Raw genomic sequence first — 27,708 nt, 5'->3', positions numbered from 1 at the left:
GAGATGAGCCAATGGTCACTTGATAATTCTCCCTCAGTGAGGCACTGCATGCCAGAGCATTTTTCTTCTTTAAAAATCAGGTACATGGGGGCGCCTGGGTGGCTCAGTGGGTTAAGCCGCTGCCTTCGGCTCAGGTCATGATCTCAGCGTCCTGGGATCGAGTCCCGCATCTGGCTCTCTGCTCAGCAGAGAGCCTGCTTCCCTTCCTCTCTCTCTGCCTGCCTCTCTTGTGATTTCTCTCTGTCAAATAAATAAATAAAATCTTAAAAAAAAAAAAAAATCAGGTACATGTATCCAATGGAACACTTGCCTAGAGGCATACATTACTTAAGGAAAAGGATTTAATTAAGTAAAGCTTTTTGATTATAATTTTTAAAAAGGTTTTTATTTATTTGACAGAGATCACAAGTGGGCAGAGAGGCAGGCAGGGGGTGGAGGGAAGCAGGCTTCCCACTGAGCAGAGAGCCTGATGTGGGCTTGATCCCAGGACCCTGAGATCATGACCTGAGCCGAAGGCAGAGGCTTAACCCACTGAGCCACCCAGGCGCCCCGTGATCACAATTTTTGGAGCACCTCAGGCAGGAGAAAAATCTATGGGAGTCACTTGATCATGTTGCCCGTGTGGTAGTTTTGTCTGGTTTACATGGACATGGCCTGATAACTAGGACACAGTCCTGCTGGGGGCAAGGACAACAGGAAAGCTTTCATTCTGAGTAAAAGTTAGAGCAGTCAAACGCTGGATCTGGTCAGTGACTTAGAATTTAGCTCTACCTTAAAAAAAGAAAAAAGAGAAAAACCAACCTATTTATAGAAATTAACACAGGAAAAATAGGAACTATTTTATAACACCATCATTGTGTTATAAAAATAGAACATGATTCCTGAAAACTAAAACTATGAATATAAGTTAGTGCACGTGTCCACAGAACGCGGCTGGGGCAGGGGCAGCCTACAACAGGTGCTATTATGAGGTCACATCTGTGCCTCCTCTTTTTTTTTTTTTTTAAAGATTTTATTTATTTATTTGACAGATAGAGATCACAAGTAGGCAGAGAGGCAGGCAGAGAGAGAGGAGGAAGCAGGCTCCCTGCCAAGCAGAGAGCCCAATGCAGGGCTCGATCCCAGGATCCTGGGATCATGACCTGAGCGAAAGGCAGAGGCTTTAACCCACTGAGCCACCCAGGCGCCCCTCCTCTTTTTTTTTTTTAACGATTCTTTATTTATTTGAAAGAGAGAGAGAAACTGTACCTGCACACGTAAGAGAAAGGGCAGAGGGAGAGTGAAGGAGAAGCAGGGAGGCTGACGCGGGGCTCAATCCCAGAACCTGGAGATCACAAAGTGAGCCAAAGGCAGACGCTTAACTGACTGAGCCACCTAAGTACCCTGTGCCTTGTCTTTTTTATTTTTATTTTTTGAAGATTTTATTTATTTGACAGAGAGAGAGAGATCACAAGTAGGCAGAGAGGCAGGCAGAGAGAGAGGAGGAAGCAGGCTCCCTGGCTCGATGCCAGGACTCTGGGATCATGACCTAAGCCCAAGGGAGAGGCTTTAACCCACTGAGCCACCCAGGTGCCCCTGCCTTGTCTTTTTTAAAATACCTACCAGGGGCGCCTGGGTGGCTCAGTTGGTTAAGCATCTGCCTTCAGCTCAGGTCATGACCCCAGGGTCCTGGGATTGAGCCCTGAGTGGGGGTGGGGGTTCCCTGCTTCTCCCTGTTCGTGCTCTCTGTTATGATCTGACTCTAATAAATAAATAGGATCTTTAAAAAAATACATACCAAATTATTAAGGGTAGTTATCTTTGGGTGCTGGGTTACGAATGACTTATTTTCTACCTGTGCTTATGAGAATGTTGATTTTTTAAAAAATAAATACGCATTATTCTTGTAATAAAAACAATTATGTATATTGCCTTAAGGATGAATCACAGAAAAATATGAGGGAAAGGGCAAAGTAGAGATGGTGGAGATAAAAAGTTATATGCTGTCCTGAGAAAGCAAGTAAGAAGCCTGTTAGGAACATCTGAAAGCCGAGAGGCCAGCAGTTTTTCACTCCCAAGTTTTATAATTAGGATCTCTGGACTCCGCTTTTACTTCTGAATCCACTACCTGCCTCACGTGCACTTTGTAAAACAGGATTTCACCCCCCAAATATTTGAAAAGTGAAAGAATGACAAAAACAGATTTTAGAAAGGAAAGAATTTGGGGGTTCATTCGAACTCTTTTTATACAGGAGGAAACCGAAGCTAACACTGTTTAAAGATGTGCCCAAAGCCACACAGGTAGTTAGTAGCAAAAAGCCAGAGAAATGAAAAGACAAAGTGCAGGCAAGTCATTCAACCTCTTTTGGGGTCTCAGCTTTCTCATCTATTAAAAAAGAGGGGGTGATCTAAGACTATAACTGATTCCAAAGGTGCACCTCTGAAGTCCTGTGATTTTTGTACACATATATGTGGGAGAAAACAAAAATCCTGATTAAAAAGCAGGCAGGACACTTGCACAGACATTTTTCCGAAGTCTATATCCAGATGGCTACAGGCACGTGGAAAGATGCTCAGCACCGTCGTCAGGGAAATGCAAATTGCAACCACAGTGAGCTATTACCTCACACGCGTCAGACTGGCCATTACCAAAAACACAAACAATAACAAGAGTTGGTGGGGATGGGGATTCTCACACTGCAGGTGGGAATGCAAACTGGTGCAGCCACTCTGGAAAACAGCATGGAGGCGCCTCAAAAAGTTAAAAATAGACCTACCCTACGATCCAGCAACTCCTGGGTTTTTATCTGAAGAAAATGAAAACATTAAATTAGAACAGAGACATATGCACCCCTTTCTTGCAGCATTATCTTGAACAGCCACTGACAGATGAATGGGTTAAAAAGAAGTGATGTGTAGATACACACACACACACACACATATACACAATGGAATATTATTTAGCCATAAAAAATATTGAAATTCTGCCATTGGCAACAACAGGGATGGACTGGGAAGGTATTAAGCTAAGTGTAAAGAGCCAGAAAGACAAATACCATATGATTTCACTTATATGTGGAATCTAAGAAACAAAATAAATGAAAACCAGAAACAGACTCATAGATACAAGAAACACACTGCTGGTTACCAGAGATGGGAGGGGTTTGAGGGGCACATGAAACAGGTGAAGGGGATTAAGAGGTACAAACTTCCAGTGATAAAATAAATAAACCATGGGAATGTATTTTCATCTTTCCCAATGCTCTCAAACAGTCTAAGCTGTACAGGAATTACAAATTTCTTAATACTGAAGACCAAAAAAAAAAAAAGGACCCAGTTCTGGTTTACGATGGTGACACAGGAGGATCCTGAAATGATCTCTTCACACAGACATCCTCAATCTATTGCTACATCAAGGATAATTCTCTCTGGAAGAAATCCAGAAATGAGAAAAACTGAGAAAGCACCCCCAGTAAAACTGACCGTAGAGGATGAAACACAATCTTGTCATCACACCTCCCCTGGTGCGGCAACATATAACCCCGCAGGAACTCACAGCTCCCAGCATCTCCCTGAAGAGCAAAGGCTTTGGACCCCACACCCTGTCTTCCAATTTTTAAGACTTCCAGCTGAGACATGGGCTTCCAAAATATCTGGCTCTGAAAGGCAACGAAACTTACATCCATTACACCCACCAGGCTACAGCAAATTAAGAGAGTTTTTAAAGGGCTTGCACATACTAACCATGGCTTAACCCCCTATGGCCAGCAGAGGCAGTAGACTGGCCCCAGTCTTTCCATCAGAGGCCTACTTACTTATCTTAATAACTGCAAGGCAGTTTGAAGGGCAGACTTCTCTTTGAACAAACGACAAGGGGCTGACAGCAATACTCTCCAGAGATGGGGAGGCTGGATGGTCCCGTCTTTGCACTCTCCCCATGCCTCGCTCTAGAAGGCTGGTATTTCCCAGAAAGGAGTCTGCACACATGTCTGGCACCCTGGTTTGTGGCTGCTGCCCAAGAGATGCCCCTTGATCACCTGGATCTAGTGGCCAGAAGGACCCACAGTTTCCGTGGGATGGTAGCAAACAAAGAAATAGTTCAAAACTAGCTACCACCCCAGGGCTCAGTACAGAAAGATCAAACACCCATCTGTCTTCCACTGGCAGTGTATTTCCATACTGTAAAAGCTGCTACCTGAAGGTTTGGCTTCTACTCAGCCTATATCTAAGCACTGGATGAGATCCTTCCCTTTGGGACACAGACAGGGCTTGGCACACACTCAACTATCATGAGCTGTTAGAAACAGGCTGCCTGAACTATCACAAAGCTTGGAGAGACAACCAAGACCTGGGGACAGTTGAACAGTAAGATTCATTTCCTACATGAGATCACTCCTTAAAGACTGGGATAGAAAATCAAAGAAAGTGCCAAGCAGAAGTCACATAGCTGAAGAATATAATAACTGAAACGAAAACAACAACAAAAACAAACTACTAGAGGGATTCAATAACAGACTAGAGGAAGGAAAAGACAGGATCAGTGAACTAGAAGACAGGGCAGGAGAACTCATCCAATCAGAGCAGGAAAATAAAAATGAAGATAGCTTAGTGGACCTATCTCTCTCTCTCTCTCAGACAAATAAATGAAATCTTTTTAAAAAGAGATTTTTTTAAAAGATTTCATTTATTTGAGAGAGAAAAAGTGAAAATGAGCATGCACGCACAAGAGGGAGCAGCAGAGGAAGAGGGAGAAGCAGGCTCTCTGAACAGGGAGCCTGATGCGGGACTTGATCCCAAGACCCTGGGATCATGACCTGAGCCGAAGTGATATGCTTAACTGAGCCATCCAGGCACCCCTAAATAAATAACATCTTTTTAAAAAAAAGTCAAAAGCTAAACTCAAGGAGAAAATCTTACAAGCAGTGAGAGAAAAATAACTCATTACATATAAGACCACGAGCAGATTTTTTAGCCAAAACTTTGGAGGCCAGAAGGGAGTGTCACAGTATATTCAAAGTGCTGAAAGAAAAAGAAAAAAACTGTTAACCAAGAAAAATCTAACTGGCAAAGTTATGCTTCATAAATAAAGGAGAGAGAAAGAATTTTCCAGACAAGCAAGAGCTGAAGGAGCTCAGCACCTCTAGCCTGGTCTTATAAGAAATGTTAAACGAATTTCCTGAAGCTGAAACAAAGGGTGCTAGTTAGTAGCAGGAAAATACATACGTGTATAAATCTTGCTGGTAAAGATACAGTTATATTCTGAATAATGTAATGGTGGTGGGCAAATCACTTATCTTACAAATCCAGTATGAAAGCTAAAAGAGTAAAAATAACAGTATAATAATTTAAGGGATACAGAAGACAAAGATATAAATTGTGATACCAGAAACATAAACTGTATGTATGTGGGGGGGAGTAAGAACGCACAGCTAAAGAATGCATTCAAATTTTAGTTATCATCAACTTAAAACAGACTATTACGTTTTAGGTAAGCCTCATGGTAACCACAAAGCAAAAACGTATGGTAGATAAAGAAACATCAAAGGTAAAGGAATCTAAACCTACCGCTACAGAAAATCATCACACCACAAAGAGAGCAAGAAAAGAAATGCGCAAAGGAAATACAGACAGCCAGAAAACTATTAACAAAATGGCATTAAATCCATACCTACTGAAAATTATTTTAAATGTAAATGGCCTCAAGCCTCCAATCAAAAAGCTGAGAGTGGCCCAAAGGATAAGAACGAAAACAAAAAACTGGAGAGAGTCAAGATGGTGGAGGAGTAGCAGCCTGAGATGACATCATGTCGCAGGAGTTCAGGTAGATAGTTACAAAAGCATTCTGAACACCTACAAACCCAACAGGAAACTGAAGAGAAGAGGAGCAGCAATTCTAGAAACAGAAAATCGCCCACTTTCTGAAAGGTAGGACGTGCAGAGAAGTGAATCTGAAGCCAAAGGAACATGGCGGGGCGGGGGGGGGGGGGGGGGGGGGGGGGGGGGGGGGAGGGCGGGCGCGCGGCAGCTTCCAGCAAGCAGCGGAGCAGCAGAGCACAAAATCCGAACTTTTAGAAGTCTTCTCCACTGAGGGACATGGCTCCCGAGGCTAAGCAGGGGTGGAGCCCTCGCGGGGCTAGTGTGGTCTCAGGTCACGGGGGTCACAGACAGATCCGGGGGTCTGAGTGCCGCAGAGCTCGCAGGTATCAGAGTGGGGAAGCTGACTACAGAGACAGAGCCCGAGGAGTGAGCTCTCAGCTCGGGGTCACCTTAAACTGTGATCTGTGACACAGTCAGGCCACTGCTCTTTGGGCAGGACTCCACAAGTGGCAGATCCGGGGAGACCCACCTTCCTCCGCCAGAAGAGCAGCATGGCAGGAATCTGCTGGGTTTGGAGACTCCAAACGGGGCTGTGCGCCAGAGACAGAAATGCTGGGTCACACGGTGGGTGAGCTCCAAGCGTGGCCAGAGACCAGGGAGACAAAGCGATTGAGCGCTTTTCTCCGAGGGCGCACTGAGGAGTGGGGCCCTGAGCTCTCGGTTCCTCTGGCCTGGAGACTGAGAAGCCACCATTTTTATTCTTGTCCTCCAGAGCTCTAGGGAAAGCATTCAGGGAACAAAAACTCCCGACAGTGAAACGGAACGCCCTTGGAACACCCTGGCAAGGGCGGTGCAATTCCACCTCAGGCAAAGACTTTTGAGAATCTCCGCAAAAGGCCCCTCCCCCAGAAGATCAGCAAGAACATCCAGCCAAGACCAAGTTCACCAATCAAGAACAGCAGAATTCCAGAGGAGGGGAAAGCAAAGTATGGAATTCATGGCTTTCTCCCCATGATTCTTTAGTCTTGCAAAGTTATTAAAAATTTTTTTTAAAAAGATTTTATTTATCTATTTGACAGATAGAGATCACAAGCAGGCAGAGAGGCAAGCAGAGAGAGAGGTGGGGAAGCAGGCTCCCCCTGAGCAGAGAGCCTGATGTGGGGCTCGATCCCAGGACCCTGGGATCACGACCTGAGCGGAAGGCAGAGGCCATAACCCACTGAGCCACCCAGGCACCCCAATTAAATTTTTTTAATTTTATTTTTTTCCTATTCTATTTTTTAAAAACTTTTCCTCTTTCCTTTTTTAATGTTTTTAAGCTACTTTATCTTAACAATACCTTTCTTAAAAAAAACCTTAAAAAATCTTTTAAAATCTTCATTATTATAGTTTTATTTTATCCTTCATTGTATCTAACTTTATTTTAGTAGACATATAGGATGTTTTCTTCTGAAAAATTTTGGGATACAATTTCTAATAGATCAAAATATACCCTAAATCTAGCACAAGGCTTTGTTCTAGTCTCCAGCCTGAGCAAATTCTCTCCACTTTCTTTTCCTTTTTCCAACCAACTTATCTTATCAATTTCTTTTTAAGAATTTTTTCTTTTTAATTTTTCATCTTTACAGTCATATTCCATCCCTTCATCGTGTTTACCCTTATTTTTGTATATATAAGTGTTTTCCTTTCTTTAAATAAAGTTTTGGGAGGTAGTTTCTTCTAAGAGACTAAAACACACCCAAAATCAAGTCGATGGCTCTGTTCTATTCACCAGTCTAATATATATATACATATATGTATATATATATTAGTTTTTTAAATTTTGAAAAATTTCTTTTTACCCCCTTTCTTCTCCTCCCAATTAGGGATCTCTTCTGATTTGGTTAGTGTACATTTTTCTGGGGTCTTTGCCACCCTTTCAGTATTTTATTCTCTTGTTCATATAATCTTATCTGGATAAAATGACAAGGCGGAAAAACCACACACACACAAAAAGAACAAGAGGAAGTACTGATGGCTAGGGACCTAATCAATAAGGACATTGGTAATATGTTAGATCCAGAGTTCAGAATGATGATTCTCAAGGTGCTAGTTGGGCTTGAAAAAGGCATGGAAGATATTAGAGAAACCCTGTCTGGAGAAATAAAAGCCCTTTCTGGAGAAATAAAAGAACTAAAATCTAACCAAGCTGAAATCAAAAAAGCTATTAATGAGGTGCAATCAAGAATGGAGGCTCTTGGGGCGCCTGGGTGGCTCACTGGTTTAAGCCTCTGCCGTAGGCTCCGGTCATGATCCCAGGTTCTTGGGATCGAGCCCCGCATCAGGCTCTCTTCTTAGCAGGGAGCCTGCCTCTCTGTCTCTCTCTGCCTGCCTCTCTGCCTACTTGTGATCTCTGTCTCTCTGTCAGGTGAATAAATAACATCTTAAAAAAAAAAAAAAGAGGGCGCCTGGGTGGCTCAGTGGTTTGAGCCGCTGCCTTCGGCTCAGGTCATGATCTCAGGGTCCTGGGATCGAGTCCCGCATCGGGCTCTCTGCTCGGCGGGGAGCCTGCTTCCCTCTCACTCTCTCTGCCTGCCTCTCTGCCTACTTGTGATCTCTCTCTGTCAAATAAATAAATAAAATCTTCTTAAAAAAAAAAAAAAAGAATGGAGGCTCTTACTGTTAGGATAAATGAGGCAGAAGAGAGAATCAGTGATATAGAAGACCAAATGATGGAGAATAAAGAAACTGAGCAAAACAGAGACAAACAACTACTGGACCATGAGGGGAGAATGTGAGAGATAAGTGATACCATAATATGAAACAATATTAGAATAACTGGGATTCCAGAAGAAGGAGAAAGAGAGATGGGGCAGAACGTATATTAGAGTGAATTATAGTAGAGAATTTCCCTAATATGGCAAAGGGAACAAGCATCAAAATCCAGGAGGCACAGAGAACACCCCCCTCAAAATCAGTAAGAATAGGTCCACATCCCGTCATCTAAGAGTAAAACTTACAAGTCTTAGTGACAAAGAGAAAATCCTGAAAGCAGCCTGGGACAAGAAGTCTGTAACATACAATGGTAAAAACATTAGATTGGCAGCAGACTTATCCACAGAGACCTGGCAGGCCAGAAAGAACTGGCATGATATATTCAGAGCACTAAGTGAGTAAATCACGCAGCCAAGAATACTATATCCAGCTGGGCTATCACTGAAAATAGAAGGAGAGATAAAAAGCTCCAAGGACAAACTAAACTAAAAGAATTTATAAATACCAAACCAGCCCTACAGAAAGTATTGAAAGGGGTCTTTTAAGCAAAGAGAGAGCCTAAAAGTAGTAGACCAGAAAGGAACTGAGACAATACACAGTAACAGTCACCTTACAGGCAATACAATGGCACTAAATTCATATCTCTCAATACTTACCCTGAATGTAAATGGGCTAAATGCCCCAATCAAAAGACACAGGGTATCAGAATGGATTAAAAAACCTAACCCATCAATATGCTATCTACAAGAAAGTCATTTTAGACCCAAAGACACCTACAGATTTAAGGTGAGGGGATGGAAAACAATTTACCATGCTAATGGACATCAAAAGAAAGCTGGGGTGGCAATCCTTAGATCAGATAAATTAGATTTGAAGCCAAAGACTATAATAAGAAATGAGGAAGGACACTATATCATACTCAAAGGGTCTGTCCAACAAGAAGATCTAACAATTTTATATATCTATGCCCCTAACATGGGAGCAGCCAACTATATAAACCAATTAATAACAAAATCAAAGAAACACATTGACAATAATACAATAATAGTAAGGGACTTTAACATCCCCCTCAATGAAATGGATAGATCATCCACGCAAAAGATCAACAAGGAAATAAAGGCCTTTAATGACACACTGGACCAGATGGACATCGCAGATCTATTCAGAACATTCCATCCCAAAGCAACAGAATACACATTTTTCTCTAGTGCACATGGAATATTCTCCAAATAGATCACATTCCTGGGTCACAAAATAGGTCTCAATCGGTACAAAAGATTGGGATCATTCCCTGCATATTTTCAGACCACAATGCTCTGAAGCTAGAACTCAATCACAAGAGGAAAGTTGGAACAACTCAAATACATGGAGGCTAAAGAGCATCCTACTAAAGAATGAATGGGTCAACAAGGAAATTGAAGAAGAATTGAAAAAATTCATGGGAACAAATGATAATGAAAACACAACTGTTCAAAAATCTGTGGGGACACAACAAAGGCAGTCCTGAGAGAAAAGTGTATAGCGACACAAGCCTTTTTCAAGAAACAAGAAAGGTGTCAAGTACATAACCTAACCCTACACCTAAAGAAGCTGGAGAAAGAACAACAAAGAAAGCCTAAACCCAGCAGGAGAAGAGAAATAATAAAGATCAGAACAAAATTAATGAAACAGAAACCAAACCAAAACAAAAAACAAAAAACAAAAAACAAACAAACAAACAAACAAAAAAAAACAACAACCACAGAACAAATCAATGAAACGAGGAGCTGGTTCTTTGAAAGAATTGATAAGATTGATAAACCCCTGGCCAGACTTATCCATAAAAAAAGAGAAAGGACCCAAAGTAATAAAATCATGAATGAAAGGGAGAGATCACAACCAAAACCAAAGAAATACAAACAATTATAAGAACATATTATGAGCAACTAAACGCCAGCAAATTTGATAATCTGGAAGAAATGGATGCATTCCTAGAGACATATAAACTACCAAAACTGAGCCAGGATGAAAAAGAAAACCTGAACAGATCTATAACCAGTAAGGAGATTGAAGCAGTCCTCAAAAATCTCCCAAAAACAAAAAGAAAAACAAAAACAAAAAAAAAAGAAGAAGAAAAATCTCCCAAAAACAAGAGCCCAGGGCCAGATGGCTTCCCAGGGGAATTCTACCAAACTTTTTTTTTTTTTTTTAAAGATTTTATTTATTCATTTGACAGAGAGAGAGATCACAAGTCGGCAGAGAGGCAGGCAGAGAGAGAGGAGGAAGCAGGCTCCCTGCGGAGCAGAGAGCCCGATGCGGGGCTCGATCCCAGGACCCGAGATCATGACCTGAGCCCAAGGCCGAAGGCAGCGGCTTAATCCACTGAGCCACCCAGGCGCCCCGGAATTCTACCAAACATTTAAAGAAGAATTAATTCTTAATCTCCTGAAACTGTTCCAAAAAATGGAAATGGAAGAAAAACTTCCAAACTCATTTTATGAGGCCAACATTACCTTGATCCCAAAACCAGACAAACACCACATCAAAAAAGAGAATTACAGACCAATATCCTTGATGAACACAGATGTGGAAATTCTCACCAAAATACGAACCAATAGGATCTAACAGTACATTAAAAGGATTATTCACCACAACCCCACAATCCCACAAAGTGAGATTTATTTCAGGGCTACAAGGTTGGTTCAACATCTGCAAATCAGTCAGTGTGATACTGTACATTAATAAAAGAAAAAACAAGAACCATATGATCCTCTCAATAGATGCTGAGAAACCATTTGACAAAATACAGCATCCTTTCTTGATCAAAACTCTTCAGAGTGTAGGGATAGAGTGTACATACCTTAATATCACCAAAGCCATCTGGAAAAACCCACAGCGAATATCATTCTCAATGGAGAAAAACTAAGAGCTTTTCTGCTAAGGTCAGGAACACGGCAGGGATGTCCACTATCACCACTGCTATTCAATATAGTACTAGAAGTCCTAGCCTCAGCAATCAGACAACAAAAAGAAATTAAAGGCATCCAAATCGGCAAAGAAGAAGTCAAACTATCACTCTTCAGAGATGATATGATACTTTATGTGGAAAACCCAGAAGACTCCACTCCAAATCTGCTAGAACTTGTTTAGGACTTCAGTAACGTGTCAGGATAGAAAATCAATGCACAGAAATCAGTTGGATTTCTATACACCAACAAGAAGACAGAAGAAAGAGAAATTAAGGAGTTGATCCCATTTATAATTGCACCCAAAACCATAATATACCTAGGAATAAACCTAACCAAAGAAGCTAACAATCTGTACTCAGAAAACGATAAAGTACTCATAAAAGAAATTGAGGAAGACACAAAGAAATGGAAAAATGCTCCATGCTCCTGGATTGGAAGAACAAATATTGTGAAAATGTCTCTGCTACCTAAAGCAATCTACATATTTAATGCAATCCCTATAAAAATACCATCTATTTTTTTCAAAGAAATGGAACAAATAATCCTAAAATTTATATGGAACCAGAAAAGACCCCGAATAGCCAGAGGCATGTTGAAAAAGAAAGTCAAAGTTGGTGGTATTACAATTCAAGACATCAAGCTCTATTACAAAGCTGCAATCACCATGACAGCATGGTACTCACACAAAAACAGACACATAGATCAATGGAACAGAATAGAGAGCCCAGAAATAGACTCTCAACTCTACGGTCAACTAATCTTTGACAAAATAGGAAAGAATGTCCAATGGAAAAGACAGTCTCTTCAACAAATGGTGTTGGGAAAATTGGACGGCGACATGCAGAAAAATGAAACTGGACCATTTCCTTACACCACACATGAAAATAGACTCCAAATGGATGAAAGACCTCAATGTGAAATAGGATTCCATCAAAATCCTTGAGAACACAGGCAATGAGAACAGGCAAAATCCTTGAGAACACAAGGCAAATGCTTGAGAACACCTCTTTGACCTCAGCCGTAGCAACTTTTTCCTAGACACATCGCTAAAGACAAGGGAAGCAAGGGCAAAAATGAACTATTAGGACTTCATCGAGATTAAAAGCTTTTGCACAGTAAAGGAAACAGTCAACAAAACCAAAAGACACCTGACAGAAAGGGAGACGCTATTTGCAAACGACAATGTATCAGATAAAGGGCTAGTATCCAAACTCTATAAAGAGCTTATCAAACTCAACACCCAATGAACAAATAATCCAATCAAGAAATGGGCAGAGGGGGTGCCTGGGTGGCTCAGTGGTTTAAAGCCTCTGCCTTCCTCTCAGGTCATGATCTCGGGGTCCTGGGATCGAGCCCCACATCAGGCTCTCTGCTCAGCGGGGAGCCTTGCTTCCCTTCCTCTCTCTCTGCCTGCCTCCTTGCCTACTTGTGATCTCTGTCTGTCAAATAAATAGATAAAGTCTTAAAAAAAAAAAAAAAGAAATGTGCAGAGGACATGAACAGACATTTCTGCAAAGAAGACATCCAGATGGCCAACAGACACATGAAAAAGTGCTCCACATTACTCGGCATCAGAGAAATACAAATCAAAATCACAATGAGACACCACCTCACACCAGTCAGAATGCCTAAAATTAACAAGTCAGGAAACGACAGATGCAGGCGAGGATGTGGAGAAAGGGGAACCCTCCTACATTGTTGTGGGAATGCAAGTTGGTGCAGCCACTGTGGAAAACAGCATGGAGGGTCTTCAAAAAGTTGAAAATAGAGCTACCCTACGACCCAGCAATCACACTACTGGGTATTTACGCTAAAGATACAAATGTAATGATCCGAAAGGGCACATGCACCCCAATTTTATAGCAGCAATGTCCACAATAGCCAAACTATGGAAAGAACCTAGATGTCCATCAACAGATAACTGGATAAAGAAAATGTGGTGTATATATACAATGGAATACTATGCAGCCATAAAAAGAAATGAAATCTTGCCATTTGCAATGACGTGGATGGAACTAGAGGGTATTATGCTGAGCGAAGTAAGTTAATCAGAGAAAGACAATTATAACATGATCTCCCTGATATGAGGAATTTGAGAGGCAAAGTGGGGGGTTTGGGGAGCAGGGAAGAATAAAAAATGAAACAAGATGGGATTGGGAGGGAGATAAACCATAAGAGACTCTTAATCTCACTAAAGAAATTGAGGTTGCCGGGTGGGGGGGGGCAGGGGGAGGGAGGGTATGGAGAGGGTGGTTGGGTTATCGACACTGAGGAGGGTATGTGCTATGTATGGTGAGTGTTGTGAAGTGTGTAAGCCTAATGATTCACAGACCTGTATCCCTGGGGCAAATAATACATTATATATTAATAAAAAAAAACCATAACCAAAACCAAGACCCAATTCACATTCTGATTCTGGTCACCCATTCTAACATAGAGTGAGTTTTTCCAAAGAACCAAGCAATTCCTGGACACCAGCAGGTTCTACAATTCAATTCAACTTTGACACTTTCTACCTGCATCAGACCCCACAGGTTATGGGCTCAGTCCTCAAAGGCCGCCCCCACCCCCACCACTTCAGATGCCAGGAGCAAGCCCAAGTTATCACCAGTGCTCCTCTTTTTTTTATTATTTTTTTAAGATTATTTATTTATTTGATATAGAGAGAGAGACAGCAAGAGATGGAACACAAGCAGGGGCAGTGGGAGAGGGAGAAGCAGACTTCCTGCTGAGCAGGGAGCCCAAAGTGGGGCTCGAACCCAGGACCCTGGGATCGTGACCTGAGCTGAAGGCAGTCACTTAACAACTGAACAACCGAGGCACCCCATCACCGGTGGTTCTGATCAGAGATTCACCAACCCCACTTTGGGTCCAATTAATTTGCTAGAGCAGCTCACAGAACTCAGAGAAAATTGTGCTTATCTAGTTTATTGCCCTCTAATCACCCCTTGTAACAAGACTCCATCCTTACAGGGTTTTCCAAAAGTTACCATTAACATAACAAAAGATATCTTTCTGAGGATTTTAGGAGCTTTGTGCCAGAAATGGGTATGAAGAATAAATATATATTTCTTTTTCAAAATCATAATATTAGACTAACTATATGCTGCCAAGAAACTCACTTCGGCTTTATGGATACACACACAGAAAGTGAAGGGAGAGAAAACGATATTCCATGCAAATGGAAGCTTTAAAAAAGCTGGGGTAGCGGCACTTATATCAGACAAAAGACTTCAAAACATATATAATGACAAAAGGAGAGCACATAACATTTGTAAATATGTAGGCACCCAACACAGAAGCACCTTATAAAGCAAATATAATCAGGCTCAAAGGGAGAAACAGACTGTAGTACAATAGTAGGAGACCCCAATACTCCAGTTTTATCAATGGACACGTCACCCAGACAGAAAATTGATAAGGACACATTGGACATGTTAGACCAGATGAACTTAACAGACATCTACAGAACATTCAAAAGCAAAACAGATGTTCTTCTTAAGCACACATGGAACTCTCTCCAGGATGAATCATATGATAGGCAACAAAATAAGTCTTCATAAATCTAAGAAGATTGAATTGTAAGGGCCTATTCAGCCAGAGCGGCCCCCACCCCGGCTGAACTGCCATTTTGTTGTTTATGCAGTAAAACTTAAATTGATCCTGCCCCCCCCCCCCGCCCCCCTCCTCCCACCAGGGGAACTTACTTAAAAGCAAGTCCGGGAAACCAGTCCCAGGTAAAAGCCCAAATACAAGGGTGGGTCAGGTCAGGTGGAGACAGTCAATCAATGGGGGCGCCTACTGTCTCCTAGCTACCAAGGTGGTAGGCTGGGTTGCATAGCTACTATGGGGTGAATTGTAATTCAGTTAGCCACCTGTGTGTGGCCAGGCCCAACCACATGGCCTTTGCTCTATAAAAGTTAGTCTGGAAAGCAGGGAGGGGCATGCCCCCGCTGGCCGGTTTGATTCTTGATGCTTAGTGCGAAATAAAGCTTTGCTTGACCCTCGCTTTGTATCAGTCTCACTCCTTTAATCACGGACCCATTATTGGGGGACCCAAAAGAATTAATATACAAACTTGTCAACTCTAAGGTAGCGAACTAGAAATGAACTACAAGAAGAAAAATGGAAAATTCACAAATATGTAGAGATTAAACATGCTACAGAACAACTAGTGAGTCAAAGAAGAAATCAAAAGAGGGAAAAAATATCGAGAAAAAATAAAGATAGAAATACTGACGAGGGAACAGAAGGCTGGCGGAGGACAGAGCAGAAGCTGACATCATGCAACCTTCCCCCACTCCCACTCCTGAGTGGGATATATGTGACATTCTTTAGGACTCTCCCAACTACCTTAAGGTTAATACCTTGCTAAGAAAGGATAAATGACCTTGACAATGGCAAGGCCTCCGGTATCTGGTATCCTGTAGGTCTTAGCATATGAATGAAAGTTCTACGGAAACCTCCCTTTTTCCTTACCTCCCTTTTTCCTTACCTCCCCCAACACCATCGTACATAACCTGGCACCCCTCACAACCCTGGGGCAGCAGCTCTTTCTGCCCATGGGTCCAGTCCCAGTGCTTCAATAAGCCACCATTTTGCACTAAAGACATCTCAAGAATTCTTCCCTGGTCGTGGGCTCTGGACTCCACCCCACTGAACCTCACCTATATTCTAAAACTTCATCAGCACAACATACCAAAACTTATGGAATGAAGCAAAAAGAGTCCTAACAGGGAAGTACAGAGTGCTAAATGTTTATGTGAAGAAATTTGAAAAATTTCAAATAACAACCTAACTTTACACCTCAAGGACCCATAAAAAGAACAAAGCCCAATGTTAGAAGGAAGGAAATAACAAAGAGCAGAGCAGAAATAAAAGAGTAGGAAGACAATGGAAAAATCAATGAAACTAAGAACTGGTTTACTGAAAAGAGGAACAAAATAGGCAAACCAGTGGCTACACTTACCAAGAAAACAGAGAGAGAGAGAGTGGCTTCAGTTACCAATGAAATGAAAAAGGAGACACCACAATTGATATCACAAAAATACAAAGGAAAAAAAAATACGAAGGATCACCTCTTATGTTAAGCTGTTTAACATAAGAGGGTATTAGAAACAATTATATGCCAACAACTGGACAATCTAGAAGAAATGGAAAAATTCCTAGAAATATAAAATCTACAAAAAATGAACTGAAGAAACAAAAAATCTTATACTAGTAAGGAGATTGAATCAGTAATCAACAAAGTCCCAACAAACAGAAGTCCAAGACCACAGGGCTTCACTAATTAATTCTACCAAATTCTTCGCAGAAGAATATCAATCCTCAAACTCTCCCTAAAACAGAAGAGGAGGGAACACTTCTAAACCCATTGTACAAAGCCCTATTACCTGGATACCAAAATCACACAAGGACTGCACAAGAAAGAAAATTATAAGCCAAAATCCATGATGAATAGAGATATAAAAAGCCTCAATAAAATATGAGCAAACAAAACATTAAAAAGTCATACACCAAGATCAAGTGGAATGTACCCCAGGATACAAAGATGGCTCAACAGCGGCAAATCAATCAGTATGACACACCACCATAACGAAATGAAGGATAAAAATCATACCACCTCAACAGATGCAGAAAGAGCATTGGACAGTATCCAACATCCATTCATGATAAAAACTCTCAACACTAAGAGGGTAGAGAGGGACTGTACCTCAACATAATCAAGGCCATTTAGGACAAAGCCACAGCTAACATCGTACTCAGTGGTGAACAACTGAGTGAGAGCTTTTCTTCTAACACCAAGAACAAGAGAAAGATGTCCACTCCACCATTTTTATTCAACACGGTACTGGAAGTCTTGGCTAGGGCAATTAGACAACAAAAAGAGATAAAAGTCATCCCATCAGAAAGAAAAAGTAAACCATTTGCCGACGACATTATACAGCGAAATCCCTCAAGACTCCACCAAATAGCTGCGAATACACAGGTTCAGGAAAACTGCAGGATACAAAATCAATATAAGAAAATGAGTTGCATCTCTATATGCTAATAACAAACTGTCAGAAGGAGAGATTAAGAAAACAACTCCAAGAAAAAGAAAAAAAGAAAACAACTCCATTTACAATTACATCAAAGAGAACAAAATACCTAGGGATTAATTTAACCAAGGAGGTATACAGACCTGTCCACAGAATACTGTAAGGCGCTGATGAAAGAAATTGAGGAAGATACAGATAAAGAGTAAGCTATTCATGCTCACTGACAGGAAGAACTAATAAAATGTCCATATTACCCAAAGCCATTTATAGACCCAATGCAATCCCTACCAAAATTCCAATGGCATTTTCACAGAAATAGAATAAACAATCCTAAAATTTGTATGGAATGAGAAAAGACCCCAAATGGCCAAAGCAATCTGGAGAACAAAGCTGGAGGCATTGTGCTCCCCGACTTCAAAATACATTACAAAGCTACAGTAATCAAAACTGTATAGTATTGGCATAAAAACAGACACACAGATCAATGGAACAGGACAGCCCAGAAATAAACCTACGTATCTACAGTCAATTAATTTATGACAAAACAGCCAAAGAAATACAATGGGGAAAAGACAGTGGCTCAGATGTGGGAAACAGGCAGAAGAAAAATTATTAATTTCCTTACCCACTGACAAGCCCTTGAAACTGGCAGAGTGACATTCCTCTAGGGACTCAACTGCCTTCACCTTAACACTCTGCTCAGGGCAAAGGGCAATCCTGGCCTGACTGACCCCCTCCCCCCGACCAGGATCCTCTAAGTTCTACTCTAACAATTCATTTGGAAACTATCTCTAAACCCTCCAAGATAGTGTTGTCAATCATTCCCAAGCATAGGGCTCACTGACATACATCTAAAGGGTCCCACGAAAAGGTTTTATTCCCAGAAATGAGTAACATTTTGCCCAACAATAGCTAGCGCCTCAAGGTCCTGGAAACCTTGCTTCCAAAATTCCTTCGACACTTATGCCATCCCTGATCCCCTTCCAATTTGCAAGCGTATAAGGGACCACTCCTCACAGCCCCAAGGCAGCAGATCTTTCTGCCCAGGGAACCTGTCCCCATGCTTTAATAAACCACCATTTTGCACCAAAGATGTCTCAAGAATTCTTTGTCATGGGCTCCGGATCTCACCCCACTGAACCTCACTTAGAAATATTCTAAGACTTCATCAGCTCCAGTAAATGGTGCTGGGAAACCTGGACAGCCACATAAAAAGATGAAACTGGACCACTCTTATATCAGACACAAAAATCAACTTATAATAAAGCCTTGAACATAAGACTTCAAACCATCAAACTCCCAGGAGAACATGTAGGCAGTAAGCTCCTTGACAAAGATCTTGGCATGATTTTTTAGATTTGACACCAAATCCAAAAACAACGAAAATAAACAAGTGGACTATCAGATTTTAAAACTTCTGCACAGCAAAGGAAACCATCAATAAAATGAAAAGGCAACCTATGGAATGGGAGAAAATAGCCCCCAATCATTTATCTGATAAGCAGTTAATATCCAAAACATATAAAGAACTCATGCAACTCAATGGAAAACAAACAAACAAGTAATCATTAAAAAAAAATAAGCAGAGGATCTGAACAGCCATTTTTTCCAAAGACATGTAGGTGGCCAGCAGACACAGGAAATAGTGCTCAACATCTGTAATCACTAGTAACATGCAAATCAAAACCACAATGAGGTATCATCTCACACCTGTTAGAATGCCAGTATCAAAAAGATAAGAGATTTTAAAAAAAGATAAGAGATAACAAGTGTTGGTGAGAATGTAGAGAAAAGGGAAACTTGGTCCACCACTGGAGACTATGTAAATTGGTGCGGCCACTATGGAACAGTTTGGAGGTTCCTCAACATTAAGGATGCAACTAGCCCTTGGGATCTAGCAATTTCACTTCTGGGTATTTATGTGAAGAAAATAATCACTACCTTGAAAAGACATATGCATCCCCATGTTCACTGCAACATTATTTATAACAGGAAGACACAGAAACAACCTCAGTGTTCACTGATAGATGAATGGATAAAGAAAATGTGGTCTATATACATATATAGGAAAACTGAAATAGTGGAATATTACTCAGCCACAACAAGAAGGAAATCCTGCCATCTTCAGCAACCCAGGTGAACACTGAGCACATTATTCTCAGTGAAACAAGTCAGACAGGAAAGAAAAAACAAATACAACATAATCTCACTTATATTTTGAATCTAAAAAAAAAAAAAGGAAAAAATTGAATTCACGAATACAAACAGACTGACGGGTTGCCAGAGGCAGGTGAAGGGGGAGTGTAAAATGGATGAAAGTGATCAGAAGTACAAGTTTAAAGATAAATAAATCTTAGGAAAGTAATATATAGCTTGATGATTACAGTTAGCAAGCAACACTGTATTATGTGCTCGAAAGTTGCTGAGAGTAAATCTTAGAAGTTCTCATCACAACAACAAAAAAATCTGTGACTATGAAGTGAGAGATGTCAACTGAACTTATGGTGATTATTCTGCAATATGTATGCCTGAATCAAGTGTATCAAGTCAAACCAAATATATACACATTATATATATATGATATCAAATATAAAAACAGCCACATATCATATTGTATACCAATCATTAATACAATGTTTTATGTCAATTTTATCTCAATTATAACAAGATCATCTTCAGACATCTAAAGATGATGCTGAAAAAAATGGATACTTGTCACGTCTTCTTCAAAGATAAAGGGGTGGGGCGCCTGGGTGGCTCAGTGGGTTAAGCCTCAGTCTTCGGCTCGGTCATGATCTCAGGGTCCTGGGATCGAGCCCCACATCGGGCTCTCTGCTTCACGGGGAGCCTGCTTCCCCCCCCTTCCCCTACCCCCTCTCTGCTCCACAGGGAGCCTTCTTCCCCCACCCCTCCTCTGCCTCTCTGCCTACTTGTGATTTCTGTCAAATAAATAAATAAAATCTTTAAAAAAAAAAAAAAAAGAGGTAGTTTCAGGAAGAAGGGACCAGGAGCAACTTATTGTGTAAGGTGCCTGACTTAAGGTAAGGGTGACTTTGGAACGGGTAAAATTAAGTTTAAAAGTAAGACTTTGTCAGTGTTCACCTGGTTCAATCAGGGTAAGTGAGAAGGTATCTGAAATCCAGAAATCTCTCTCACACACAGACAACAAATTGGGCTTTGTGAGTAAGGGTAAATAAAAACCTTTTTTTGAAAATTGCTTTTTCCTTTGTCCCAAAAGGGAAACAGACCTTCTCCCTACTGTTTTCTCGGAGTATTTCCTTGAGTAAACTTGTACAGCTGACCCTCGAACAATGCAGAGTTTAGGGGTGCCAAAATCCATGTATAATTTTGGATTCCCCCAAACTTAACTACTAATAGCCTGCCATTAACTGAAAGCCTTACTGAAAACAGTTAACATATATTTTGTATGTGATATGCCTTATATACTGTATTATTACAATAAAATAAGCTAGAATGTTAAAATCATAAGGAAAATACATTTACAGAACTGTATCTATACTGAAAAATAAAAATCTCCATGTAAGTAACCCTGTGCAGTTCACATTCCCCTTGTTCAAAAGCCAGCTGTAACGGTAAATCGTCTCCTTAATATAAATGACATCTTTTTAAAAGCTAAGTAACTCTCTTGCCAGTTTACACCACGAGGAAGTCTTTCTTATGGGCTTTGGGGTCATCTGTTTAAAATGTAAACATCAAGAAAGGTGGAGCCCAGATCTCTGAATTTAGCCTTGGCACCTGATTCTATATTGTGACCACCTGCTTGTCATAAAGATGCTGAGAAGTCTCATTTTCCCTTTGGATAAAAGCAATTAGCTGACACAAATTGCCACGTCAATTACCAGTGAATTTAGGATGAATTATGTGTAAATAGTGCTGTTAAAGACAAGTTACTGTCTTTCTGGATAACATGCAGGTGGTATGAAATAGATTTTATCTGCCTAGGTACGTAAAGGGGTGAGAATTCTCCTTTCAATCCCATTAGCTGACTGCCTGGGATGATCACGGCAATCTAGTTTAATGCTTACTCAGCAATAAAACTTTAGTTCTTTTCTGTATTTGTAGAGAGGAATTTCTTGGTTGGCAGGAGATTTCATTTTTAATTATTTCTGTAACAGCGTCCATGACCGGAAATTTCCCTCCAGAACGTCCAGCAAATCCTCAGAATCCCGAATGCACCAATCGGGACTTTTGGACGGCAACCTAACCCTGCACTTCTTTGCCGAGAGGGGAGCCTCCTTCCCCATGCAGGCAACTGTTTCAAACTGCTATGTACGTCGGGGTCTGTTATCTCCAGGATCTCTCTGCAATTTTGTATATGAACCACAGTGACTTCAAGGTATCTCCCCCCCACCCCCCTGAGGCTTGGCGCAGAGGAGGCAGAACTACCCCTCCAGCTTTCCTTCTCCCAGGGCAAACGCAGGCACAATTTCGTCTACCGCTCCAGGCCCCGCAACACTCACGCCACCGTAGGGAGAATCCCCTTGATAACACAAAGGCCGCAGCAAGCTTTAACATGAGGCGCAATGGACATGCTTTTGAGAAACCCAGCCAATCCTCCGGTGTGACGCCGCACTCAGACAGGAAAATGTGGGCAACTTTTCATCACGGGATTTTGAACTAAGTGGAGGCAGGAGGCGACTCAGGACCTTACACCCACCCCATCAAGGGGACGACCACCTGGCTTCTCCACCTGGCCGTGCTCACGAGCCTCCCGCCCTCCCCTGGCTCGGCTTCTCTGGCCGCGAGCACGGGAAGGCCACCAGCGCCCGCTGTCTTCAACCTTCACCCCAGGGATAACACCCAGCCCCGGTCCGCCGTCCCCAGCCACCTGCCGGGCATCCCGTGGCCTCACCTGCGGAGCGAGAAGGGCGCAGCCGAAATCCGCGGCCGCCTTGCCGCTGCCCCCGCGTGAGCTTGTAAATGCAGTAGCAGGCGCCGGCCCCGAGGACCAGGCCCGCCGCCACCCAGCCCACGTCCCGGGCGCCGCCCATGCTGCAGCCGGGGCTGGGGCGCAGCGCTCGGCCTGGCGCAGGAGGCCCGGGAGCCCGCGGATCCTGCCGCCAGCCGAGCGCGAGCCCGCGGAGGAGAAAGGAAATAGGGTCTGAGCTCCGCCTCCCGGAAACGACCCTGCCAGACTAGCAAGACCGCCCCCTGCGGTCCCGGAGCGTCCCAGCAGCTTGGCAGAGACGGGGCGGGGTGCAGGACTAGTCCAGAGCCTCAGGGATTGCGCGACCTGAAGGGACCCCCCGGGGGCCGCCGCCGCAGCCCGAAGGCGGACTTCTGCTGGCTGCCGCGGGGCCCGAGGCCCGCCTTCCTCCCGCCGCCCTCCAGGCTGCTCCTTTGCCCCCCACCCCGCCTAGGGGGCGCGGACCTTACGCCGCCGCGCCCGCCCCTCCCTGCCCCGCGGTTGCCGGGGCAACGCCGGGACGCGCTAGACCCCGGCCTGGGCGCAGCGCCTGCTTTCCGGGACGCCGAGGGCCGGCGGGGAGTTTCAGTGGGGCCTCTGGTCATGGCCTCGCTACGCACTGCCAACCGCCGGCTGAGGAACTACTTCAAGGAGAACTACATTCCTCAGGTCTGCGAGGTACTGGAGCCACGTGGCGGCGGAGTTAAAAGGGAGAAGATTTCCCAGAGGAGGGGCTAGGGTCTGGCCAGAGAGCGAGTGGAGGGTACGAGGAGCGGAATGGGAGAGGATGAAGTCAGCCTTGAACAGACTGGCCATCTGGGCTGAAGATACAGATCAGAGAGGAGAAGACAGAGGGGGTGATGGTGACGGAAAGGAGAGGAAGGATGACATGAACCCCGAGAAAGAGCGCAGGGACCCTGGGACAGAAACCGCAAACTCCAAACTTTAAGGTTTGGTCAAGAGGGGCCTGAGGACCGAGGAGAACAGCGGAAAAAGTGTTGTAGAGACAGAGGAGCAAAATTAGAAGAGTGTGGCTTTATGAAGAGAGTGGGCAGTATTGTCACCTAAGAGGAGGTATGGTGGATTTGGCACGCGGTGAGCCTGTGTTAGATTTCAGGTAAGCTGAAGACCTCTAAACGGAAGGCAGCCAACCGTTCGTGAAGGGAAGGAGCCCACAGCCGGGATTGCCCTAACCCGAGGAGACTACCCTACCCGGTCATTAGGAGGAAGGAGAGGGGTGGGTCGGTTTTGTTGTTTTGGGGGTAGGACGCCAAGTAACTTCCATTTTCTCTACAAATATTTGGTGAGATATTTGCTAAGAATGTGTACATTTGGAGGCAGCAGAAGGGGTTTGGAGCAGAGTTAAGGTATGTGGAGATTAAGGGGGAGAGAAGTCTAGGGAAGGAAAGAAGAGGGGAGCCAGCCAGTGTTGAGAGGCCTGCTGGGGATGGTAAGGCTCTTGTGCAGTTGGGAGGGCAATTTGGTAGAGCCTTTCTGAATGGTAATTTAGAAGTATTTATTAAAATGTTAAATACATACACCCTTTGACCAAACATTTGACTTCTAGAGATCCACTTCAGACATAGACATTCACTGTATCTGGGAAGCTTCATTATCGTGAAAATAGCAAGTAACTTATATACGAAGAAGGGAATGGGATAGTATATAAAGTATCTATGTACTTTTTGAGAAGAAGAGCTTTCCAAGACATATTTTAAAAGAGGGGGAAAAAAGCGAGTTTCCCCAGAAGTGTCTACTACAACGTAGCCACTCTGATTTCATATACATATGTATATGTGTGTGTATGTATATGTAGGTACATATATCTAGGTACATTTAAGACAATAATGCATGCATAGAACGTACGCAAAACTTTTAAAGCAAATGTTTGGGGGGGCGGCTTTATTTTTTAAAAATTTTTGCCATATACCTCTGTATTGTTTTATTTTTTTTCTGCGGAGTTTCATTCGTGTTTTACTTCCATCCAATTATGTTTGAAAATATGTAGAGAGCACGGTACTCATCTTCCCTACTGAGTGATTTTCTTAAGTTGCAGTCAGTAAACCGGATGTAGGTATAGAAATAAGAGTTGACTTCATCCAGGATAGGTGTTTGCTAGACACACAGTTTGGAGAGGCGGTGGCGGCGAAGGAGCTAAGCTTTTTAGAGCGTCTGAGGGATGGGCGGAGGGACTAGGTAGGAAGTGAGAACAGTTCAGAAAGTGGAGGTTCTTAAGGAGTAAAGAGGGATAGAGGGAGTAGTGGAGGGAGGGAGCTGGAAGAGTAGGAGGGTAGGGGTCAGAAAGCGGAATGTTTGTATTTAAGATTTTAGGATCGAGCTCTTCTGAGTGATGACTCGGTCTAGATTGGCTGTGGAGTGGGTAGCAGAAGTGGACTTGAGTTGAGGGTCAGGGAACATCAGGGAAGTGATAGCCTCTCCTCATCTTGCTCTCCACTCGCCATAACACTAGGAGGCTGGTAGAGGATCCTTGGTCCCTCCTTTGGGTATGAACCCCCCCTTGCTCCCCAACCTACCACATTGCTTCAAGAGGAGAGAGGCCTTCAGTAGAGCCCTTTGCCTAAGGCGATATTCTCATAAGGAGTCCTTCTCTCCCTTCTGGTTCCACATTAGCAGTAGGAGCAAGGGAGCAGTTTTCCCCAGGCCCATACTCCCACCTTAACCTGGTTACTCGCTTCCCCAGGAGAGTATCAGGATGAATTGCCCTGTGCCTCTTATGCCTGCGTAGTTCTTCATCTGACCCAATTTGACAGGACTAATGATCTTCTAAAACCCATCTTCTGCAAACTTTGGAAGACCTAATTTTTTTTTTTATCAGAGATTTCCTGTATACTCAACCTCTTCTGAATTTCACCTACCTATCTTAAATAAAACCTGAGTATCATTTCCCTGCAAGTGCTTGCACAGAGGCTGATTTAAAAACCGAAACAAAACACCCTGCTTGACTTACCGACTTAAATACCGATTCTATTGATTGATATTTGTCATCAGTTTTAGAACGTTTTTGATCATTTTCAAATGTTTCTACCCAATTCTCTCTTCTCCTTCTGGGACTCCAATCATCAATATGTTAGGCTTTTTTCGTTTTTTCCCCCCTGTTCTGTTTTTTTCCTTCTTTTTCCCTTTGTGCTCAAGCTTGGATATTTTTCACTGTCTTCAAGTTTATTGATTCTGTTTTATGCTGTGTCCTGTCTACTATTAAAAATATCAACTGGACTCTTAATTTCCAACAGTATATTTTTCCATTTCAGGATTATCAGTTGATTCTTTTTTATACATTTTGATGAAAATTTTGCATGTTTTCATCCATTTTATCTACCATTTCCTGTTTTCTTTAAAGTGTTGTTATTTTTAAAATCATTGTTAACATGAATAACTTTGAAGACTCACTGAATGGGGTAATTGTTGAAACTGAGTGATGGGTTCATAGGGGTTCATGATACTCGTTTACTTTCTGTATGTTTGAAGTTTTCCATAATAAAATGTTAAAGGATAGTAATGGCTGGGTGTTTTTGCTCATAATGTACATAGCTAGGGACGGACGCTAGACAGGTTTGATTGGGCTATGTAGTTCTTTTCTATTTGCTCACTGTATCAGTTATCCACTGCCGTGTAATACAGCTGCAAAACTTAGTGGCTTAAAGCAGCAAGAATCATTTCGTTTGCTCAAAAATCTGAATTCTGAAAGGTTTTTCAGGGCGAGCTTGTCTCTGCTCCATGTGGTACCATCTGGGGTGGATGAACAGGAATTAAAGACCCACTTTCAAGATGGTTTGCTCACATACCTGGCAAGTTGATGCTGGGCCTTGGTTGGGGGCAGAGGGTCAGCTCTGTCTGTGAGCCAGGAGGCTTGGTTTCTCCAAATGGGCCTCTTCATGAGCAACTTGGACTTCCACACAGTATGGCGGCGCAGTTCTAAGAGCAAGCATCTCCAGAGAACTAGGTAGAAGTTATACCACCATGTGTGACCTCGGCTCAGAAGTCAACATAACATTATTTCACCGAGATTTAAGAGGAGGGAATATAGACCCCACTTCGTGGTGGGAGGCATATTAAAGTCACGTTGTGACAATAGCCTGTGGGATGGGAGATATTGCCATGGCCATACAATTAGCCACACGTGGCTTGCTCATACAAGGGGAATCTGGGATCAAGTTGCAGTTACAAGCATTATGTGGACAAATAAGATGGGAATCACAGCAGTGTCTGTAACCCAGTCTGTAACCCAGTCTGAAACCCAGTAAGTGGGTTTCAACCTTTCTACATATTTATCCCTTCTTTTCCTCTTCCCTTTCTGTGTTCCCCAGGATTAGATGGACACTGGACATTAAAGAGTTGCCCACACAACTCTTTGTTGCATTTCCCTCTTTCTTCTAATATTTCTTATATTCTTCTATAACCTCCCTCTTCCCCACATAGACCATATGCTTCAGGGAAACTGAATTATCTCTGTCCCTGGTGGTCCAGCTCTTATTGGCTTCCAACAATAAGGTTCTCTGGCCACAGTGTCTGTGACAATGTGGGTGGTGGTAATCACGAGAGAAGGCAAGATGTCATCAGGCCAGTTGATGTCAGGTTGCTGGTTGGAGTGCCAGGACAGAGATACACCATCTCTGGATGTCTGTGGGGAAGTGTGCAGCCCTGGGAGCCACAGCTGATTATCCCATGCCCACAAGAGACATGGTTTGGGGTTCCTAGAGATTTGTACACCCATCTCAAAGACCATTGGATTGTATGTTCAACTCATGTTAGTCAGGTAACATTTTTCAAACAAAAAATTAGGGTCTTGGCACCAGCCAGCCTTTTTTTTCTTGGGGAACAGCAAGAGTGGTAAGGAGGGGACATCAGACCACTCCATCTGCAAATGTTTGCTGGGCATCTACCATGTTCTAGTAGAAAATTTCTCAGTGGCTTTAGGCACTTGCAGCTGTGAATCTGAAGCTGTCTTTAGTCCAGACGTTTCTCTTGCATTCTCTGTGCATTTATCTATTTGGGTGTCCTGTGAAACAATAAAGAAACTATAAATGTGTGAAGCTAATTTTAATAATATATTTTATAAAACCAATCTGTCCAGAATATAATCATTTCAACATGGACTCAATATAAATAGAATCATATTAAGCCTTCAATTTTGGGTGTGTATTTTACACTTAAACAGCCCATCTCAATTTGGACTAGCCATGTTTGAAGTACTCAATAGCCACATGTAATTAGTTCCTACTAT

The 27,708-nt window shown here is 42.6% G+C and overlaps 2 protein-coding genes across 2 annotated transcripts in view; one reads left to right on the top strand and one right to left on the bottom strand.

The window, feature by feature from the left end:
• Positions 1–22,701, bottom strand: part of ARMC10 (armadillo repeat containing 10) — a 40,622-nt gene extending 17,921 nt beyond the window's left edge. The window contains exon 1 of the mRNA XM_046020443.1: positions 22,413–22,701. Coding sequence (XP_045876399.1) covers positions 22,413–22,551 — 139 coding nt within the window. The 5' untranslated portion in view covers positions 22,552–22,701. The remainder of the gene's footprint in view (positions 1–22,412) is intronic.
• A 275-nt stretch (positions 22,702–22,976) lies between these two features.
• Positions 22,977–27,708, top strand: part of FBXL13 (F-box and leucine rich repeat protein 13) — a 233,922-nt gene continuing 229,190 nt past the window's right edge. Inside the window, exon 1 of the mRNA XM_046020438.1 lies at positions 22,977–23,144. Within this exon, the coding sequence (XP_045876394.1) occupies positions 23,070–23,144 (75 nt within the window). The 5' untranslated portion in view covers positions 22,977–23,069. The remainder of the gene's footprint in view (positions 23,145–27,708) is intronic.

Source organism: Meles meles, chromosome 10 (assembly GCF_922984935.1).
Source record: "Meles meles chromosome 10, mMelMel3.1 paternal haplotype, whole genome shotgun sequence".
Classification (NCBI taxonomy): domain Eukaryota; kingdom Metazoa; phylum Chordata; class Mammalia; order Carnivora; family Mustelidae; genus Meles; species Meles meles.
The sequence above is the reverse complement of the archived record's forward strand: the minus strand, read 5'-3'. Positions and strand labels throughout refer to the sequence as shown.